At 38.5% G+C, this 20,967-nt stretch overlaps 3 protein-coding genes and 1 pseudogene across 3 annotated transcripts; 2 read left to right on the forward strand and 2 right to left on the reverse strand.

The window, feature by feature from the left end:
* The first annotated feature begins 1,462 nt into the window (after positions 1-1,462).
* Positions 1,463-8,345, forward strand: LOC131796002 (platelet binding protein GspB-like). The gene is made up of 3 exons (XM_059113647.2): positions 1,463-1,695; positions 5,255-6,399; positions 7,217-8,345. Exons 2-3 carry the CDS (start codon positions 5,277-5,279, stop codon positions 8,278-8,280), a joined length of 2,187 nt encoding a protein of 728 aa, XP_058969630.2. The 5' UTR covers positions 1,463-1,695; positions 5,255-5,276; the 3' UTR covers positions 8,281-8,345.
* A 3,126-nt stretch (positions 8,346-11,471) lies between these two features.
* LOC136280291 (uncharacterized) lies at positions 11,472-14,032 on the reverse strand (annotated as a pseudogene).
* Positions 14,033-14,623: 591 nt separating this feature from the next.
* LOC131795998 (large ribosomal subunit protein uL29-like) lies at positions 14,624-16,749 on the forward strand. The gene is made up of 3 exons (XM_059113644.2): positions 14,624-14,673; positions 15,201-15,337; positions 16,476-16,749. The coding sequence occupies exons 1-3, from the start codon at positions 14,671-14,673 to the stop codon at positions 16,705-16,707; spliced, it is 372 nt and encodes a 123-aa protein (XP_058969627.1). The 5' UTR covers positions 14,624-14,670; the 3' UTR covers positions 16,708-16,749.
* A 1,093-nt stretch (positions 16,750-17,842) lies between these two features.
* Positions 17,843-19,917, reverse strand: LOC131796000 (ubiquitin-related modifier 1). Its single transcript, XM_059113645.2, has 5 exons — positions 19,877-19,917; positions 19,711-19,781; positions 19,423-19,504; positions 19,075-19,123; positions 17,843-18,536 (listed from the first exon to the last, which is right to left on the reverse strand). The coding sequence occupies exons 1-5, from the start codon at positions 19,909-19,911 to the stop codon at positions 18,468-18,470; spliced, it is 306 nt and encodes a 101-aa protein (XP_058969628.1). The 5' UTR covers positions 19,912-19,917; the 3' UTR covers positions 17,843-18,467.
* Between the last annotated feature and the right edge of the window lie 1,050 nt (positions 19,918-20,967).

A 20,967-nucleotide genomic window follows, 5' to 3' on the forward strand; every position in this document is an offset into this window, starting at 1 on the left:
AGTCCTGTCGCCCGAAACTTGTAGTCAGGTCGCCCAAAAACCTAAATCATGTCCTCCGATTTCTATATCGGGCGACTTGACTTTGGACGAGATGACTTTCGGGCGACTTGGCTTGTTACCATGGAAGTCAACGAACACCAACGCCTTCCTTTTAGTGTATTAGCGGAAGTAAAGAGAATCTGAGAAAAGCTCAACGGAGAATTGATTTCTAGCAACGTAACTGGATATGAATCCTTCAAAGGTTTTGCTGCTGCTGCTGCTGCTGCTGCTACGATTCACATCGGTCTAGGGTCAATAGAACGATTTTCCACCAAGTGATTCATAACACCTTTAAACTAAAACCGAGGAAATCACGGCAACCAAACCGAACGGAGACAATTCTCACGAATAACCAATAGGAACTGAAGGTGAACATGTATTAGCGGGAAAACAATAGCAGTGAACAAGTTATACAAGTGATACAGCTTGTAAAGACTTATCTCTGAGTGGAACAGAGGAAAATCCGATGGAATTAGTATATTTTCTGAATTCGGATTACCCGCATTGCTTGTCAGATTGCCATGGATTATTTTCCATACCTGACTAGTAAGCAAGACCGGGCATATGCTCTTAAACTGTCAACAAGTTTTCATTTCCTTTTTCCTTTTTCCTTTTAACACTTTCTTAGAGCAAAAAATTAAGCGTGATTTCTTAGGAAGCATATTGGCGTTCGATAAACCAAACCATCATACCGACCTCCTCTCATTTTCCTCGAAACGAGGTGAAGTTTTCGCTTGAGGATGTGAAGTAGGCTCCTTATAATGAAATCTTCCTGAATATCGAAATTTGCGGGCGCAAAGGTGGATGGGAACGCAAATAGGAAAATGCAAATGTATAAAATTGATGTGTTTAAATAAATTAGACTGTTTACTTTGAAAGAATCTAAAAACAGAGTTTTGATTTCCTCATGTGTTCTTGCCTCTACCAATGGTATGAACAGTAGTATTTTTCCTGAATCACTTTGCTGTTTATTACTGAAGATAGTGCAGGTGTTCCCCAGCTTAAGGTATATCTCCCGCGAAGTATATTGTAACAATTAAAAGAATTTAATTACAATTCTCCAGAGATGCGATTTTAATAAGCGACTTGTCTTGCTCGTTATCTTTAACGATTTCCTTTGCATCTGCAAAATAACACTCATCTATTCATTCGATATCAAAAGTTGAAACTCTATCTGGATCAATTCAAGGTTGTTATGTTCTGAGAAATCAACTCTGATAGCATGGTAAGCTAATGAACGAGCGAGTTCGGTATTGGCTGGGTGTCTCATTAACAGCCCGTGATTAAAACGACTTGATTGGCATTCATTGTGGTTTCCTTGCTTATCATTGGTTGGAATCAACGAGTGGTCTGCCCAAGAAATAAACGAGACTGCCGCCTGTCCCATTTCGTTCTCCAATTGGTTCGTGAGACAATGGCACCTAATTGCAAAATGAAATCCGCGGCTAATATACCCTTTATATTCTAATTGCCTTCGCAGTAACGAAGACCCATCTATTGAGGCGATTCCTAAACGAAGATTTCATCCTTGGATGCGAAACCTTGCGTCGCTCGTCGGCGTTTGCGATCTTTAGATGTGTACTCGTGAAAGCTTTGTCGACGGGCGCGAAAGGGAAGTAAATTTGAAGCTTGGCAAGGAAAATCATCGCGTGAAAGGTAGTTATAATTTCCGATGAGTACGAGCTACAGACTGCGTGTTTGTCACTTCTTGTGTGTTGAATTCGGTCCGATTGAATTTGCTTCATTGTCCTTGTTGCGATTGATTTTCTAAAAGATCACTTATCGGTTGAACGCTTCCGAACCAAAAATCGTATTTTACAGGGTTGAGTGATATTCCCGGGAAATTTAATATTGCCTGCGGAAAATTTGGGCTGCGATTGTGTGCAGTCGAGTACATTGGTTCTCGTTCGATCGTGTTTTTTTCTTAATCTTTTGGGAATTAGGGGCTGTTTTTTTTTCGGTGCTGGTACGTCAGTCGAAGTCTTACTCAACAGGTGCGAAAAATTTACAATTTACGGTGTGAAGCACCACTATAATTTACAGAACAATGTACTTTTTTGCGTAGATTTTATTTTCACCGAATCGTGGCGTGTGTAAGGTTTTGTTTTCAACCGCGTGACCATGCTTATTTGTTCGTGTAAGTCCGAAAGAAAAGCCTTAATTCAAGTGAGTACGTAAACCTTAATTCAGCACTGCGAGATAGTTGAGTTGTTTCGTTGTAGAGACACGTACTTTTGATCGTAGAATTCAGCGCATGGTTCAAACTCGTAAGTCAGTCGACACATGTGGTATCTTACAGTTTATTGTAAAAATCGAATATTTTGTATAAGGTTGCCCTGCATGTGGTGATCAACATTAAAGAAGTTTTTATAAAAACCAAATACAATTTTTTCTTAAATAGATGTCTATGGGACTTTGTTCCTACGGAGTATCAAATATTCTATAATTTTTTGTTTGATGTCTTTGTGCTCGAGTTACTGAATTCGCGTGAAAATTATATTTTCAAGTTATTTATACATATGGACACTGGTGTAAATAGAGTGGCAATTTTTATTTCAAACTTCTCATAAACAGATCTTTTGCTGTTTGCAATTTTCTGATTGATTTAAATTCACCTTTGATCATTACTCATAAATATATTTTTTTTCCTATTCATTGAGATAAATCATTGGAGTGTCCTGTGACTACACTGAATAAGATAAATCAAAGGTCAGCTTTTTTACACACATAAAATCTAGGTCTGTCTCAAATGCATAAAACAGCTTCTGGTGTCATGTTTCCTCAACACTATGAAAAAGATAAAGATATGGGCAAAATTAAATTATTGCTTTTATTACGTTTGTGTTCTTATGAAGCTTACATTTTTTGTTTTAAATGTTGGATGATGCTCTTCGTGGATAAACTTCTGTCCAGTGGATAAAAAATGTAAATCGATTAAACTTAGACCATAGACTACACTCTCTATTATGTAAGCAGCTTAAAAACCTTTAAGGGATGTAGGGAGAACACAAGTCAAAGGCAGGTGTTGAGTGATTAACAATTTTTTGGGTGTTCTCCTAGCATTCCAAGGAGGTTGCTTTGTTGGATGAACATGAAAAGTGCAGTCTTTTGCTTTCAAACATCAAATTTATAAGCTGTAGTTTTCTATTGATTTACTCCTACAATTAATGATATGTTTTTCAGCCACTCAGAGCTCTGGTGAATTATTTCAGTTCCAACAAAACTTGTTGATAAAAGTGTTCCTCTCATTAACAGCCTTGCTAGAACTATGATAATGTGCTAATGCTTGTTAAGCAAATGATGTGTACAGTGAAACTCAGTAATACAGTGCAGAATGATGATTGATAATCAGAAGTGAGAAATTGTTTGGAAATGGCTGGGGTGGGTGGGGCAGGGGGGGCAGATCATACATGAAGCAAAGTACACAGCCCTTCATAATTTCTCAAATATCCTTTCTGTGGTTTGTTGGTATAAGCAATGCTTCTTGCAATCTTGGCAGTGTCCAGTGTGTCTGTAATCAATTGATGATGATTCATAAGTACTAGAAGGTTTCTCAAACAAAGTCTTATGGCTGATGAAATAGGCAATGAAAAAAATACTTCTTGACTGAATCTAAAACTTTCTCTTGCTCCTTCCCCCCTGCTCTATTGTTTGTGTAATTGCAATATAGATATATATTTATTTATAAAATGTTCAGAGAAATGTGCATGCCATGATTGGTGAGAACTAGTTCATTATATTTCCATAAAGCATGCGCCTTACAGGAGTGCACTTTTGAGATATAATGCATGCAGCTTATGTCATTAGTATGAGCATGTGCAATTCACAATACATTTTAGAAAAGAAAAAGAAAAACTTGTTCCTTGAGCATTGTTGAGTTATATAAGCACTTGGGAATTTTTAAGAACACACAAGAAGTGCAAGAAGCACTGGCCTTCGGCTCGTGCTTCTCAGCTCTTAAAAATTCCTGCATGCTTATATAACTCAACAATGCACTAGGCGTGTTTTTTATTTGTTTAATATATATATATATATATTTAAGTTCTCTTCAGTTGACCATAGCAATATTGATGGTATCATTTGTTTCATTTTTAGATTTTGTTTGAAATTGGCAAAAGCCTCAAATTTAAATTAATTTATTGTATTAGTGCTTCAAGTTCTATCAATTACAAATGATACATGTATAGGTTTCTCTGTTATGTTTACAAAAATTTTTAATTTTTCTTTTTAAATCTCTTTAATTATCTGTATCCAACATTCCACCAACATGGGTTGTTATTCAGAAATTAACCCTGCCTATAACAGGTTATTTCACACTTGAAGTCTTAATTGATCAAGTCTTAATTGATCAATGCCTCATTAACTCACAAAAGGCTGTATGAATGTATATTCTTGAGGAGGTGCACAAAATGGAAATATTGTGTTTTTATATTTTTAACATAAATTCTCTATGGAGGTCTTTTATAGATTTTATAGTGTTGATTGAGTTATTTTCTCTTAGTGTCTCAGTGCTTAGAAATAAATGTATAAGAGATCCAAATTTAATGAGGACATATTTTATAAGGATGATATAACAATCAGAAAATTATTTGGTTCATGGAAATTCTGTGATATACATCATGTAACAAGGGGTTAATTTTATGTACCAATAGGATCCTTTTTGGCTTTTTTCCTTTTTGTTTTGCCTCTTCTATGGCAACCTTATGGCAATTAGGTATATGTAGAAAGCCTTTATGGAGTATGGTAATGCTTAATTCAAAGTGACACACTGGTGAAGTTACAATGCAGAATTTAATTTTTTATTTCATTGGGTCAGGTTGCAAAATAATTTAACTTAATGTTTAATTCTTACCCTTCCAAGAAGAAGTAAGTTGTTTAAAGGGAATTGTCAGTATTTTGGTTAGAGCTTTGTAGCTGTCAGAACTCTGAAAAAGGGCTAATGCTCAAAACTTCAGCTTAGGCAACTCTTTACAGAGGCCAATGCACATTATCAACTCAGTTGATAAAATAAAAATATCTTGTAATACCTCCACTGACACAACAGTTTGTTTGAAAATGTACCCCTTTATTCATTTGGTCTGATCTTTGTTTGTTTATAAATCAGGTTGAAAATTTTTATGTGATGATATGCTACTCACTTTACTTGCAATTCATTTCTTCTCTATTACACTGATTACTTAGAATTGATCCAAACCTGGTTTTCTCTTCTTTTCAGTTGTGTATGAAGCTGATCTCATATGATCATGGAGTCAGCTCCTGTGACTGAGAGCTCTTATTCCACATCAGCTAATGCACAGAGTGAATCTAGCAGTATTGTGAAGGAACCTAAAGCACCAGAGGGAACTCTATTACGTCAGGTTCAGGATGCTAAAGAAAGTATTACTGTTCTTAAAAATCAGGTCTCTTTTGCAAACCAGTGTCTTAGTCTTCTTCGAAACCAAATGAAGCACGCCTCAGACACCCTGAACATTCTTCAGGATCAAGTTGACCTAGCCCAAAGAACTGTTAGCACTTTGACAGAAGGTAGTGCCACTGGATTGGCAATACCACAGCCACAGAGTGCAGCAGCTACAGCAGGAGTGAGTAGGTCTCAACCATTGTGGGCTCCTCCCACTGTAACATCTGATGAACAGAAGGTGATTGTTCATGACAGTGAGGGGCCTAAGGTATACAAGTTGAGCAAGTCAAGTTTGTCGTTAGGGAATCAAGCTGCCACTCCATCAGACTGTGCAACATCACATGAGCATGGCCAAGTGCCATGTGTTATGCATCAAGTCCCAGTGCATTGTCACTGCTCAACATGCCTTTCCCGTGCAAATGTCCATCATGTTCCACAGGCATTTCATTCCCAATGTCATGCCTCTCCTGCCAGAGCTATCATCCAAGTAGGTCCAGATGTGCCTCCACCTCCACTTCATGCGGTGAGCATGTCTCCCAACAGTGTGGTGGTAACGGAACCAACAAATGTTTCAACAAGCCTACCTCAATCCAGTCCTACCAGTAAAAGTGCACTGAGTCAAGAGGAGAGCAAAAACAGCTCAAGCGAGGATGGAAGTTCTTCAAGGAAAGAGTCTGCTTCAACTTCTCCAATGGCACATCAGTTACTTCAGGTAATTGATGTCTTGCAAACGGTTGATGATGAAGTTGGTTGCTCCCGCAGGTCTACCACACTTTCGTCCATGTCTCGTGGTGTCCCTGTTGGTTATGCAATGACAGGTGATCACCTTAACATCCCATATGGAGGTGGTGCCGTCTCTTTCCACAAGTTTTCACGAAGACATCGCAAGCAAAGCATGAGTCCCGCTAAGGTGATATCCTCTGAATCTCTGACAGCAGCATTTCAAGAAAAGAACTCTTCAGGTAATACCTGCTTTAAATATATACGTTGAGTAATTATTATTTTGACCCCTTAACTCCCAGAGGTGATTAACAAGTAACTTCTCCCTAGAATATCCATTTACTATCCAGCAAACAGGTAATAAGAATACTCAAATGTACCAGGTAGAAGTTGTTATCTAGATCTAACACCAAATTCTCGTAACTAATTTACAAGGAAATGTGCGGCAGCTAGAAGGGAGAATTGACAATCAGATCTTGGGAGTTAAAGGGTTAACAATATCCACCTTGATGACTAACCAATCTCGAGCATGGTGTCGTTACTGCAGCTGTTTTTACTGACCTGGCTGTGATTGGTTGGTTAACTGTTACTGCCTAATATATCACTATTTAACAAATAACGCTTCGCAAATCAATGTATGATATCAAGCGGATAGTGATTTATGTGGTGGATAACATTAGTTAAACTTTGAACAACTATGCTAGAGCCGAAGTCTGCGAAGCCTAAATACTCAAATTTCAGATCTCGTTGGTAATATGTGATCAGAGCAACTTTAAGTTGAGTGTCAAAAGTAATCCGGAATTGCGTTACTTTGCTCTGTGATTGGTTCAGAGAATTCCCGCCACTCTCTCAATCAATCAGATGAAAAGATAACGCGTATCGCGACCTGGTCGCCCGCGTTTTCTCGCGCTTTAGGTGGTTGACCTGTTTTAACTTTGAGTCCTCATTGGCTCTTTACGGTTTTCCTTTTTTTGATTGGCCAGGTTTTAGTTTTACGACAGTCAATCGAGAAGCGCCCCATGCAGCTATTGAAGTTTGCTTTGTTTTTCCGTCTTTCAGTAAAAACTGTGCTCAGAGATCACTTAGAGTTGATGAGAGTGCCTGCTCCTGTTCTGGCTGCTACCCTTGAGCCAGAGTTCCTAGTGGTTCCATCCAGTAGCTACTCTTATGACAGCCCGCCAGCATCAGCGACTGATCGCCCTGAAAAAGAGGAGGACGCGAAGGAGAAAACAAAAACGTTAACCGAAAGCTTATTGGTCGAGAGGGTCGTGTCATCTTCAGTAACGCGCGAGGAGACTGATACCGTGTCTTCAGCCCGGTCACATGTACCACCCGAACAGCCAAGCGGTGCTCCAGACGGAAAAAGAGTTTTGGAGGAATGTAGAACCGAAGGATCGTGTAATATATTTGATGACAAATCACAACCAAGTCGAGTTTCTAGTGATTCTCTTGGCTACGTCTCGCTTACGTCTTTGCCGGAGAAAAACAAACAAACAGACACGCGGGTCGATGCAAACGGCCTTTCTTCACCCAATAGGAGATATACAGGAACAAGCCCCCTAAATTCAGATGTCGGTATGCCGTTCATTTCACCTAAGACTGAAGCTATTAGTTCTGCACTGAACAATTCGACTGAGCCTGTGTCATTGGCAGCGGTAGTTTCCAAACTGGAGCATGCTCCTGAAAAGTCTCCAGTTTTGTCGTCAACTTGTCACATGACGGCCTCCCAGGCCCCACCCATGGCCGTTATCTCTTTACCTAATAACGCTGAAAGCTCAGTTACGCCTCAAAAAATCACGTCTCCAACAAAAAAACCGATCATTCTGTCGAGACGATCGTCACGAAGTAGCGAACAAAACATTCCCCAGGGGCTCGTGGTACTCGTCCCTACGATAGAGGATGCCAAGCGTCTGATAGCATCCACGGGGGGTAGTTCAGACGGCCACACTCCTGTGTTAGTTCCTCAACATATGTTAAATGAGATTCACACGAAAAACGCCGTTTCCGAAGATGATCGGGACGTGCAACGGCAAATACTCGGAAAGCGAAGTCGTGATATGGTTTCCCCTCCGTGTCCCCCCCAGCCAAAGAGATCGGCCGTTGATTCGGTTGTTATCGATTGAGATGCGTTTTGTAAATATGGATTTATCGAGGAGAAATATTTATTAAAGTGTCTTAGAGAAGTAAAGTACGAAGCATCCGTTGGTACTGGAGAGGTTTATTCCCTTGTTAACCCTTTAGCCCCTAAGAGTGACTAGAATCTAATTTCTCCTCACTATATCACCCCTGAATCAAAAATAGAAGTCATGAGAATAGAGGAGATGATCACCAACTAAAGTACCTCTTGATTGTATAAGAAATTCTCCCTGTCAGCCTCTAAAAATGTATGGAGAAAATGCATACTGATCTTAGGATGTAAAGGGTTAAGGGACATTATATGAAGTACAATCTTTTGGCTTACAAAGTATTTATCTACAACTACTTGTCTTATTCAGACGATGACGTCGACATACATTTTGAAGATGTGTTGGTTTACAGCTTTGGTCTTTAAGAAAATTCACTCTCTCGGGGTCAAAATAAGCGGGGGGGGGGGGGGGTTCCCAGGCGATTTTCTCTCACTACTCACCAAGCCCTGCAGTACGGGAAACTAAATAACCCTGAGGATTGAGAGGATTGTTATCATATTTCCTGATTGGGTTTACTCATGTGCATTAATTCTGAATCATCCCTATCTCATATGCATTAATTCTGAATCATCCATATTGAATTTTGAGAAATTGTAAAACTTTAAACCAATGTTGTAGGATTTACAAGCCCATTGGTTTTTCGGGATTATTCCAAATTTCTTGCTTCACTCGGGCAATATTACATTCTCTAGCCAAAAGTTTTCAAATGAGAAACCACACTGAAGTTAATAGCATTTTCTTCAACTTTGAGGGAAAAAGGAATTGAGTGAAATCTTTGTTGATGGCTCTGCAGCGCTGGGCACTGTGATCGGTGAAAGTCTAACGATCTTTTAGAGACCTCAGCTATCAGGCCTTCGCTCGATTTGTCTGAGTTCCCTTTAGCTATCTTAATTTCTTCTATCTTTTTTAAGACGTTATGCTTTGTGCGGTTTAATTTCCCCTGGCCGAAAAAAAGCGTTTCTGTTTTATAGGGAGAGTGATTTGTAAAGTGAGATTTACTGGTGGAAGCAGCTTCAGCAAATTATTAGTTTATTCTCTGGTATCATCTGCGATGGCTCTGTAACATCAAACCTAAAAGACGTGTGCGCGTCGTTTTGCCTCACCAAGTTTTGGACTATCCATATTATTGCATAAATGAACTAGAGCGACGTCGATGCGGGATTTCTAATCGTATTTCGTCCCCCAGAGATGGAAAAGTGTCGTGAAATTTTTGGTTCACGGCTTTGAAAATCGTTGACGGTACCCACACGATCGTGCCGGTAAAAACGTGTATTGCTCTCAGACCTGTTGCAGTGATGATGTAGAAGATGTAGACAAGGGCTGCTATTTTAGTTCCAAATAGCACGATCGGGACAAAAACTCCAAGGAGAGACAATAAGCCTATCGCAAGAGCCCCGCCTTGAAACAGAAGAATAGAGAACAGTACAAATACTGAAGATCCTACGACGAAGGCGAGGAACAAAAAGAACGGAAGAAAACCAGTTATCATGAAGGTGCCCAGGAAGACTGAAGCCACAGGGTGTCTCTGGACAAAATGGGTGAATTTTCTCGCTTTGCTCATCGCTTGGCAGTTATGGAGATACCTCAAGTGGTCTCTCATGGCGTGAATGTTAGGATCCAGCCACGGAAAGAGGAGATCGCTTTCAATCATTCCGAGGATAAGCTGAAAAAGGAATTATAACATGCAAATAAATACTTTCGAAAAATTCAAACAAAGAAATTGTATGCGAGGGAGTTAAATGAGATAGATCATGAAATCTTAGGCATTTCATATGCGACCTCTTTTCTGGTTCATTGAGACGTGCGATCATTGGTAAACTTTGAATTGAAAGGTAGATTAATCATCCTATCAGTTAAGAAAGTAACTTTCACCTACTAACCTAAATAATTTTTCAATATCGCAAGTTAGATCTTCATTGAGATTAAGATAAACTTGGAAAAGACAACCTTTTATAAGAGTTACAATTTATCAGTATCTCAATGCGATCTATCCTATACTGGAGAACATGAGTAGCTTGTGGTCTCTTGTCATCCATCGTGCTTTTTTTGTTTCAGATTTTTCCAGTTTTAAGTCTTTAGTTTGACACTTCAGATACAGAGATTACTTCATGGAAAATGCGCGCGTACGATTTTTATTCACGAGTTGTGTAGTATCAGAAAACGAACGAGTGAGCGCAGCGAACGAGTGAGTTTTCTGATACGTATCAACGAGTGAATGAAAATCGTACAAAGCATTTTCCATGCTGTAATGTGTTTATTTCATAGGTGCTGAGATTTTTTCGTGTTGTCTTTGGTAGACAAATAGCACAAATGGGGCAGAATAGCCCTTTTTCTTAAAATGTCGTTCGAAGCTGGCCATTAAACTTCGAAGCGAAGTCGGCTCGTACTCGTTGCTATCTTTAGTGCGTACGGAGATAATAAATTCGCTAATGAATTCATTCAACTCAGCCGCTGGAATATCTTCAATTTTCCTGTCTTCGTCCTTCGTTTTCAAAAATCTTTCAAGCAATCTTACATCTCTTCCAGTTTTTTGAGCGGTATTTTTGTTTTCGTGTTCTAAAATGAATTCTTCAACTGAGTAAACAGAAGCGAACCTTCCCTCGGCCATTTTTCAAAGCGCGCGGGTTTTGTGCAACGGCTCTCGCATGACGTTCTTTTCAGTACGTTCATTCATCATTAGTGAAATTTCGTCGTTCGCGTTGCTGATTGGACGAACGATAATTTCTCACGGTGAAATTTTGTCGTTCGTACTCCTGATTGGCTACATTTAGAATCAGTACGAATTTTATTCACTACGATTTTTGTGGGTAAATCTCAGTACCTATGAAATAAATATATGAAATATCTTGATAATATATTGATATTTCAGATATATCTGACCACATTGTCAGTGCTAAAGTCGCACAAAATTGCATGGCCTAACCATTAAAAAAGATACAGGGTAATTTGGTATTATCAACTAAGTTGACAACGTAAATTGACCACAGGAAAGAGTTATGAGGCTGACATTTCGAGTGTTAGCCCTTCGTCAGAGCAATTGGAGGAATTGTAGGATGTGTGTGGGTTTCTATGGAGAAAATGGAGCTACGCTATTGCTGGGAATATGGTGACGAGAAAACTAGAATAAATTAGTTGAATGAAAAGCGCTCGTTAATACTGTGGGGATTAAGAGTGCTAATTTGGGAGCTAAATTTTTGCTCTAGAGTTTTGCGGCTTTCCGAACTGCCTAGATGTTGGGAAAGGCCACAAACCACCATATGCTGCTTCGAATAATTAGGGAGATTTAAGTGTCTAGCGACTGGCTTAGATGCATCCTCGTCATTTCTTTCAATATATAACTTTTTACAATAAGTACAAGTTATGCAGTAAGTGGCATTGGTGGAGGTGCTCGTGAAGTGATCAGTGATGTTAATGGATCTCTTGGATTCCGACACTGTCTCTACGTTATGAATGAAACGACAAGTTTTGCATCGTGAGCGAGCGCGCGCGTTTGAAAGTTCCAGATTGGTCATTGGTTTGAAATTAACTTCTGACCAAAAAGTTGCCTATTTTGTTATCACGTTTAAATGAAATTAGTGGTAGTTGCGAAAGATAGTACCAGTCTCTGAATCGTTTTGGAGTAATTTAAATTTTTCAAGACTGATAGACTTAACTGCGTGGTTGTAAGAGTGAAATGCGAGCAGTGAATGGAATGAGATTAGTATTTTCCTTCTTAGCCGTTTGTCGTACGAATAAATAAAGGGGGTAGGTTTCTAAAGAAACTGTGGTGCTGCGTCGGTGGGAGAGTATAGCAAGTAATTTAGTGTTAACAAATGGGTTGAAAACGTTAATTGGCCACCATAAAGAGTAAAAAAGCTGACGTTCCGAGCGTTAGCCCTTCGTCAGAGAATTGGACGAAGGGCTAACGCTCGAAACGTCAGCTTTTTTACTCTTTATGGTGGCCAATTTACGTTTTCAACCCAGCTGTTGACACTAAATAATCCAGTTGTAGTACTGTCCGTCGATCAATTTGTTGAGCACGGTGGTGGCGCGCTTGAACGACAGAAACAGGATAGCCACGTTTGTAGAAAAACTGGCACATTGTCTCTGATTTTCAAAAAAATCAGAGTCGTCACTACTCATAAACGACGAAGTCTGAGAAACTGTGATAAAGTTATGGAAATCTTGACGTGTGATGGATGCGAAGATGAATACAACAACTATGTGACTCTGTAGGTCTGTAGTAAACACTAGTGCATAGACCGTTGCCTTCAATTGAAATTTTGATGTCTAGAAAAGCCAAATAAGTGTCGGAAATTTCCCAGGTATATTTAAGAGCCGGGTGAAAGGAATTGACGGCGGTTATAAACTGAGTGCACTCCACTCTGGTACACTGGAGGTAGCGCCGATGCAGTCGTCAATGTATCGGCCGTAGAGTTCAGGTTTGAGGCCGTGGTATTGACTAAAAAATTGGTGTGCGATAAAACCAACGAAAAGATTTGCGTAGCTGGATCCCATTTTAGTACCCATGACAAGGCCATCAGTTTGTTTGTGGTAGTTGCTACCGAATGAAAGCAATTGCCTGTAAATGCTAGTTCAGCTAGACGGAGTAGTGTTTCAGAGCTAGGTTCCTTAACAGTGCGTTGCTTGAAAAAGAAAAGTTTGAGGGCCCGGACACCTCTGTCATCGAGAATGACAGTATAAAGAGATGTAATATTCATAGTGAAAATAAATTTGTTTTGGCTAAGGAAATTAAAATAACGAAAAATTTCAAGTGCGTGCTTCTTTTTTTTTGGTAGGGGGTCGGCCCGCCAAACAACGACTGCACCGCCTTTGTCAGCCAATTAAATAACTATGTCTTTGCGTTTTTTAGACATTTTAGTGCCGACCACTCTTCTGAAGAAAGGTTAGAAAATTTGGTGTTACGATTGAATTTAAATTTGAGGCTGCATTTTTGATGATGAAAAAATCTTTATTTTCGATGAAATAATCGAAAGATGCAAATTGGCCCTCTGGGGGAGTCCATTTAGACAATCGAATCTGAAGTGTTTCGAAAGTATCTTATTTACGCTTCGAAACAATGTGACACTGGTTTGTAGTCGTTAGGTATCTGTATAGTGTTAGTGGCGTTAATGAAGTCCCCGGTAGAGTGTAGTTCACGTCTGGATTTGTCGGTGAGCGGTTGCACTATTGTCATCAGGTACTTGGACATGGCATGTCGGAGAACCACAGAAAGAAACAATAGGTCGCATTGGGAAACCAGGTTTGTGTAGTTTCGGCAGACCATAAAGTTTCGGTGGCTGTGGTACTGAACACCATCGTCGGTAGTAGCGTTGGCTGTCAATGGCGTTTGTCTTCTTAAGTATCAGTAATGTGCTGTTCAGTTTGCGTTGAAGCGCAGAAGTCGGGTCGCGTTTGAGTTCTTCGTTGGTTTGTTTGTCGTTAACTATTGCGTCCATTTCGTCGTGATAGTCAGTCTTGTCCATGACAACAGTAACTCGTCCTTTGTCGGCTGGTAGAATAACTTTGTCCTTGTCGTTTTTCAGTCGTTTAAGGGCATTTTGTTCGTCTTTAGTCAAGTTGATGCCATGTAGTGACGCTGATTGTATAGTGGAAGCAATTCTACTTCTGATGTTATCCTTATTAGACTCAGATAGCTCTCGTTGCAGGAAATCTACTTACTTGTCTGTTCAAAATCACCAGAGTCCATCTGAATCATCAAGGGGGCGGGCAAGAATGAAATGCAGGGGCAAAAATTGCAAATCCAAGTCTTACTTCTACCTAAATTTGGTCTTTTAAATCACACCAATACGTTGATTTCGCCCAATAGATGTGGAAGCTCTTCCACATTAATTATCCTCGCGTAACAATAGTACTCAGTTACGTCATAATGATTTCTCTCCTTGACTCACAAATGAGAGTACAATTTGTTCCTTTATTTCCATTTCATAAGATTTTGAGAAAATCAAATATTTCACATTCGAAAAATCAGGATTCTATGCTGGATGCAATACAACGTAAACCTCCTGGGGCATATGGTTCAAGGCTAGAAAAATAATCTTGTCTGTAGTAATTTGCACACGCGAGTAGGCTCCTACCCTTTTTGTTTTGTTGCTTAGTTTCTACGATATTTCACTCATGAATCTCATTATCTTGGGCCGTAACCGTTCTTGATCGTATTCCCTTGCCAAACCTCTCAATTAGACTTCTCTCAAATTTTTCTTTCCCTCTTTCCCGGATCCTTCGAGCCGATATTGGGCCCACGATCTCCTTAAACTTTCAGCGGTTTCGTTACCCATGAGGCTACTCAAAATCCCATAGTTCTTTCTCTCTTAACCAACATCCAAAATGGTGGGTTTTCGTGAAAATCTATGTTGTAAACATCCTTTTCCATCGAATCTGTTATTGTCTTTACTTCACCATGCAGTTTCCCCTAGTGACAATAAACCTTAATCTCCTCATTGATAGTTATATCTTAACGTTTCAACCTTGATATAGCTGATTATCAAAGCGTTAATTTGTACACTCGTAACTTCTGGTAACAGCTCCTCGTTATGCGTAAACTTCACTGAGTGACGAATCATCGACTTAAGATATTAAGTATATTACTACCAAAATCTAAAATATTAGAACTCAACTGTTAAGTTAGCTGTTAAGGATCGAGTAATCGGTAGATTTTCCTATGGAGCGAACTCCGTGCAAAATAATAAAGGAAACACGAGAGTTTGAAAATAAAGTTGAAGTGTAAGAGTATCCATTCGAACGAGGTTTGTCTTGACTCGTGAATACGTTGGTACATTCCTTGATATATTCCTTTGTCACTGATCACGCGATGCGAAGATGCTAAGTACATATATATGTATTTAAATACACTTCAGGTGAAGGTCAAAGCTCACGAACTTCGAGGGAAGAAAAAAGAAGATCTTCTAAGGCAGCTCGATGAGCTGAAGAATGAGTTGGCCTCCTTAGAAGTCGCCAAGGTTACTGGAGGGGCTGCATCCAAGCTGTCCAAAATGTGAGTTGAAATGAATTAATAAACCAATCCTAAGTTGTTAAACCAATAGTGATAACATGATTTTTTCCAAAACTGTCTCTGTTTGAACTCCAAAACCTGTACTTATTTCTACTCACATTAAAGCTAGATCTTAACTGTGAAAACATGATAAAATTGTTCATTACTAAATGATTTCCTACACCCAATTTACTATTGCTGAAAAATAGATTTGCAAAAGAGTAATGCTCTGTGTGCATGATTTTAGACTTTCTGGAAGTCTCGCAGCAGTTGATTTTCTTAGTGCCATAAAACACAATTTTTGGGCAGATGGAAGTTTTCTAGAGTCAGTTTAAGTCTGGGGTGAAGTGAAACAGGCATCCCTTAATTATTTTTGCCTTCATCTAAATGCCTAGTACATTCCCACAACTGTTATTAAATGTTTGTCAATTGTTGTAAGCAATTATGCTCAATTTCCAACGTCATTGGAATTAGTGAAAATTAGAAATGTTTGTTATTATTTGGATGCACAGTCTCCCAATCAAGTTGAAATTTTTTTATATATATTGGAACATCATTGAAACATATGTTTGAGAAATGATGGAGAAAAAGTTAATTAAGATCCAGTTGTTTGAAGGCAGATTAGTGCTAACCCAAGGTTAAATTTCAGTCTAGGTTTCTTTATTCCTTTGTTCAAAAGCCTCTATGGGATAATTTTCTATATTCTCTTCAAGCATCCAATCATTAATTTTAGAAAAGGAGAGTTATACTGAATTTTTCTTTGAAGCTTTCAGATCTGAAATCAGATTTCACACTAACCCTGGGTTATCTTAACCCAGCTTTAACCAATCAGGTGCAGATGTTAGCTGCTTATAGATTGGCATCTAGATAAGTAACAAGTTAATGATTTTGGCTGTGTTTCATTATGATCATGATGCTAGTGGATTGATTTAAAACAAATTATTTAATGGTACAGATCATAAAAAGGCTTTAAGAAGCATGATTTTGTTCCTTGAATATATATTTTTTTTAGTCTTGTGAGACTCTCCTTGATTTCTTTAACTGGCAAACACTATTATCAAACTACTAAGAACTATTGTAAACTTTGTTGATGATTTTTTCAGAGTTATAAATTCCTAACTAGGAATATGTCTCTTTGCAGAAAACTTGTTCGCAAATCCATTGCTCGAGTTTTGACTGTTATCAGCCAGACTCAGCGTGAAAACCTGCGCAAGTTCTACAAATCCAAGAAGTTTAAACCTCTTGATCTCAGACCCAAGAAGACGCGTGCCATGAGACGTGCTTTTACTAAGCATGAGGCATCCCTTAAGACCAAGAAGCAGCAGAAGAAACTCGCACACTTCTCATTGAGAAAATATGCTGTAAAGGAGTAACTTTCTGCTTTTCAATAAATGCCATGTATAAATAACAAGAAATGTTGTTTTCTTGGTTTGTGTTTTAAGCCAGTACTTTAATTGTTTTTCTCCTTGGGAAGTGCTTTTATAAAATTTTATTCTAAGGAAAACACAGTAAAAAAATCTGCCAACACCATGATTGCTTGTAATTCATGTTAAAATGCTATCTATTCCTTGTAACTCAATACTTCAGTACCAGATACTTTTGCTAAATTCGACACTGTCCTTGTTAGCAGGTTAAGTTACTGCCACAAGGGTAAAAAGGCTCCTTTCATCAAACACTAGTTCTTATTGTCATCTTTACTACAAGCCACTTGTCATGTTATGGGTATTTTTGGGAGTTATGACAGATATGCCTTCATTTCAGGCAAGAAGTCTCCACCTCCAGCGAGAGAAATTTCTCTGATCACAAAATTTTCTACAGAGGTGTCTAGAAGCTTGAGATAGCTATGACCCAGCTTTACTTAGGTTGTAATAGAAATGTAGGTGGAATGTCTAACTGTGGATGTTTTTCAGGTTTTATGGTCAGCTACTGCTAAATAATGGGTATTTTTGATAGATTGACCATAGAGTCAAAGTTTGCAAAGTGAAAATTTCCCCTCAAAGTTTTTTTTTTTCACTTGGGATGTCTCCTCCAGAGCAAAAGTGGCCTTTACTCACCAACACATGATGAGGGAGAAAACTTTTTTCCTCCCTGGAGACAGAACCATTTGGTGGATTGAAGAGAGAATCTTGGGATGGAGTTTTTCATCCAGGGCAATTATCTATCTTTGATCCATCACATGGACCAATGCTTAGTAATAATGTTTACCTGAATTGATTGGCTCATGATAAATTCACTATAGTAAGAGATTCAGGTAAGGCTACTGGTCTGCCACTCATTTGTATTCATGATTTTATCTCTGAATATGATGTAGTTATCATGATTCTTATTCACTGAACAGGGTATTTATGAATAGTCTTTGAACCTTTGCAGAATGAAATCGTTTAAACTTCATGGTTAGATTAGTGTCTCCTGGCTGACAATATTCTTTACCTCTAAATGTATGATCACTGAGGAAACCTTTGTACAAGAATATCTTAGTAACCACATCTTCAATTTTTGCCAGTGTGACCTCTGGTATTGCTACTTAGCACTCCATGATAGGAGTGAAATCATGGTTTGTCCATGTTCAGTCACAAATCACCATTGAGGCTCTAAAGTGCATGCATCAGAGTACATTTTCTTCAGAGAGGCTTCAAGAATTAGTAGAAAAGTGTGTGCAATATTGTGTGAAGGGGACAACATTTTCACACACTTTTCAAATGCTTTTGCTTATAACTTGCATATCTAATGTCTAAATTGAGTGTGAAAATCATCATAAAACTATGTCTCTATTTTATCATTGAAAGCCCTTGGGTACACCCAAATATGTCTTGATTAGTGTTCCTTTTTAGGTAAACATACAGGCTAATTTCACAGATGTTATTGTTGTCTTTACACAATGTCCAGCACATATATTTCCATTGTTCTTGAAAAGTAGATTTGGACCTCTGCAACTGGTTGCCATTTCCATGAAACTCAGATTATTGCAGGATGATTTTCCCATCTTGATTGAAACTTTCCAAATTCTAAGAATTTTTTAAGACCTTCATGTTCCTCTTGGTTGAACCTTGATCATGAGCCCATGGAATACAAGCCAATGTCAACATCTATCTGATCCTTAGTCCATGAAAATGTTCTATAAAGTTATGCAGTCTTATCCACCATGGAGAGTAGAAATAAAAACAATGTTATCATTTTCTTGCAACTCATAGTCCAGTTCACCCTGTGAAGTAATCAAAGGAGAGGAATGCATTGCAGTTAAAAGGAATAAGTGCTTGACACCTAAGCAATTGCTCTGCATGTTTGAGCAGAAACTGGATGATGCAGAGCAGAGGAAATTTTCAACATTGAAATTAGTTTACATAATTTGAAGAAAGCATTAATGGGCTATTAATGTAAAACCCTGTGCTTTAATGTATGTCTGCCATGTTCATGTGTACTCTTGATAAAGAAAAACTCACTAAAAACCAGGATAAAGAGGAAAGAAAATTTTCTTGATTTTCAGTAAAAAAAAATAATGAAAAGATATCACAGGGAATGTAATGAGTTTAGGAAGGAAAATTTTTCTGTTGAAACCAACTCTGATTTATTAAATCAGAAAAAGTTCATTTATCTTACTTGATGCTCATCTCAGTTGGCTCTTAAACCTCAAAATCTACAAGCTTAAGGAAAATTTTCTAATTAACAGAAAGCAAAAAGCATCAGTTATCAAGGAGACGTATTTTGTGCTGTTTTTGTAGAAAATCTATCCTTGTCCCTACCATTAATTCCCAGTCTGCCTCATTTATCAGTACTAGTATACCAGGCCGTCTGAAAATTAAGGAAAAAACACAACTATTTCTGAGTATTTCATTAGTCTACTTTTATTCAAAATATCACTCAAATGACTTCTGAGGCTGTCTGTGAGTACCAACCACTACAGCTGTCATCCTTTTATTCAACTTGAGATAACCATAATGCAACAAAAGTACTTTAATTGTCTGATGTTGATCCCATTAAGCAGTGAAGGAGTAATAAAATAATTATTAATAACTTGTTAATCTAGCTAGATTAATCCAGGAAGGCATTTTACATGCAATATTTCATTAACAATAGACAGTGATTCATACACTGATTCTCCTTGAACGAACAGTTCTGGTCTTTCCTTAAGCAAGTTGTCTTTGATCCATGCCAGTAATCTTTTAATATTCCCTGTTGAAAAAAAGACCAAAAAAAGAGGATACGAATTTTTGATTTTTTGATTGATGAGAGACTTGCAACAAAGCATTTTCATCTTAAGTAATTTTATTAACATCTGTATGCCGATTAAGGATTTAGCGGAAAGGCTTAAGTGAACCGCTAAATTCTTCGGAAAATAAGCTCTTAGCAGAAATAAATAACGATAATCTGACACTCACATGGCTTTCCATCCTTCTGTAAGACCACGTCATGTTCCTTTACTCTATTGAACAGTAACTCGGCGCCGCCACTTTTAAAGAAGAGAAAGTTTTAGTCAAAGTTTATATTCTCATCAAAACGATCTGCGGTTGTAAGGCTGGGAGAAAACCTGGAGCAGAACCTTACCTAAATTGTATCGAAATCTTCAGCTCGTCCGCCATGTTACCTCCTGGCGCGCATATCTTTATAGTACTTGTCCGCTGTACTGAACTTTGCGTGCGCCGCATTTCGGTATTGCCTTCCCAGCCAACTCTTCTTTACAGAAGCGTAATCCTTAACGAGCTTGGTTTCTTTCATGATATTTATGACTTCCTCAGTTTTCGTGTTTTATCTTATACAGGGGAATCTTTCCCCGCCACACACACCCACACACACACACAAGGAAACATTTTTTAATGACGTAAAGAAAAGAGAAGTGACTCGACTCTCCGGCTATACACTCTGACCTTTTCGTAGTTTAAAAAGACGAAGCCTAAGTAACCCTTTTTGTCTACAAGTAAACGCTCATTATCTCAGTGACTGACAATCTCACGATTTAATTTGACTTTCCCTTTGCGCTCGTAATTATCTAAATTGTGACGTCATATTTGAATTAAATTCTGTTCAAAGTCGCGACATACAAGACATGCAAGACAATCAAGAGATAGTAATTTTGTTTTATAGTTTTGAAAAACCACGTTACAGTTGGTAATGTGTTGCAAAATATCTTTCGGGACAAAGTGTGCCAACTACAAAGGTACTTCGTTAAGTGATAAGTTTCTTCGAGTTCGTTTTGTATTTTGCTTCTAATTGGAAGCTTGCTATTATGTGAAAGGGTGACAACTGCGCAAATTATTTTCATTGCCAGTGGTTGAAATTTTTGCCCAAGATGGACCTTGTTCTTCCAAGATTACAACAAAATCTGCGCATGGTCGGGAGACAGTTAAGTGAACTGGCACGGATTTCGTTATTTCTTTGTTGCATAATGTGCCTCCAACTTTAATTTCCAGAAATCCACCGGTTTGTTCGTGTGTAACAACAAATGCTCTTTTTCAAGTATGTACATCGAAAACGCATCTGATGGGAGAAAATATGTTGATCAAGGCGGGGGCAAGGCAGGCGGGGGTTGGGGGAAGGGGGGGGGGGAGGTTATGAATTTCTCGAGAGGAGTATTGCGCATTAGGTCTTTAAGCATTTGAGACATGTCAAAGCACTTCATCAAAATTGTTGTAAATATC

Source organism: Pocillopora verrucosa, chromosome 4, assembly GCF_036669915.1.
Source record: "Pocillopora verrucosa isolate sample1 chromosome 4, ASM3666991v2, whole genome shotgun sequence".
In the NCBI taxonomy this organism is placed as follows: Eukaryota; Metazoa; Cnidaria; class Anthozoa; order Scleractinia; family Pocilloporidae; genus Pocillopora; species Pocillopora verrucosa.

Coding starts and splice junctions, on each gene's coding strand:
- LOC131796002 (XM_059113647.2), top strand. CDS start 5,277: ATGATCATGGAGTCAGCTCCTGTGACTGAGAGCTCTTATTCCACATCA. Junction 6,400..7,216: donor TCAAGAAAAGAACTCTTCAG/GTAATACCTGCT, acceptor TCCGTCTTTCAG/TAAAAACTGTGCTCAGAGAT.
- LOC131795998 (XM_059113644.2), top strand. Junction 15,338..16,475: donor GCATCCAAGCTGTCCAAAAT/GTGAGTTGAAAT, acceptor GTCTCTTTGCAG/AAAACTTGTTCGCAAATCCA.
- LOC131796000 (XM_059113645.2), bottom strand. CDS start 19,911: ATGGCGGACGAGCTGAAGATTTCGATACAATTTAG. Junction 19,782..19,876: donor AAGATTTCGATACAATTTAG/GTAAGGTTCTGC, acceptor CTTCTTTAAAAG/TGGCGGCGCCGAGTTACTGT. Junction 19,505..19,710: donor ACAGAAGGATGGAAAGCCAT/GTGAGTGTCAGA, acceptor TTTTTTCAACAG/GGAATATTAAAAGATTACTG.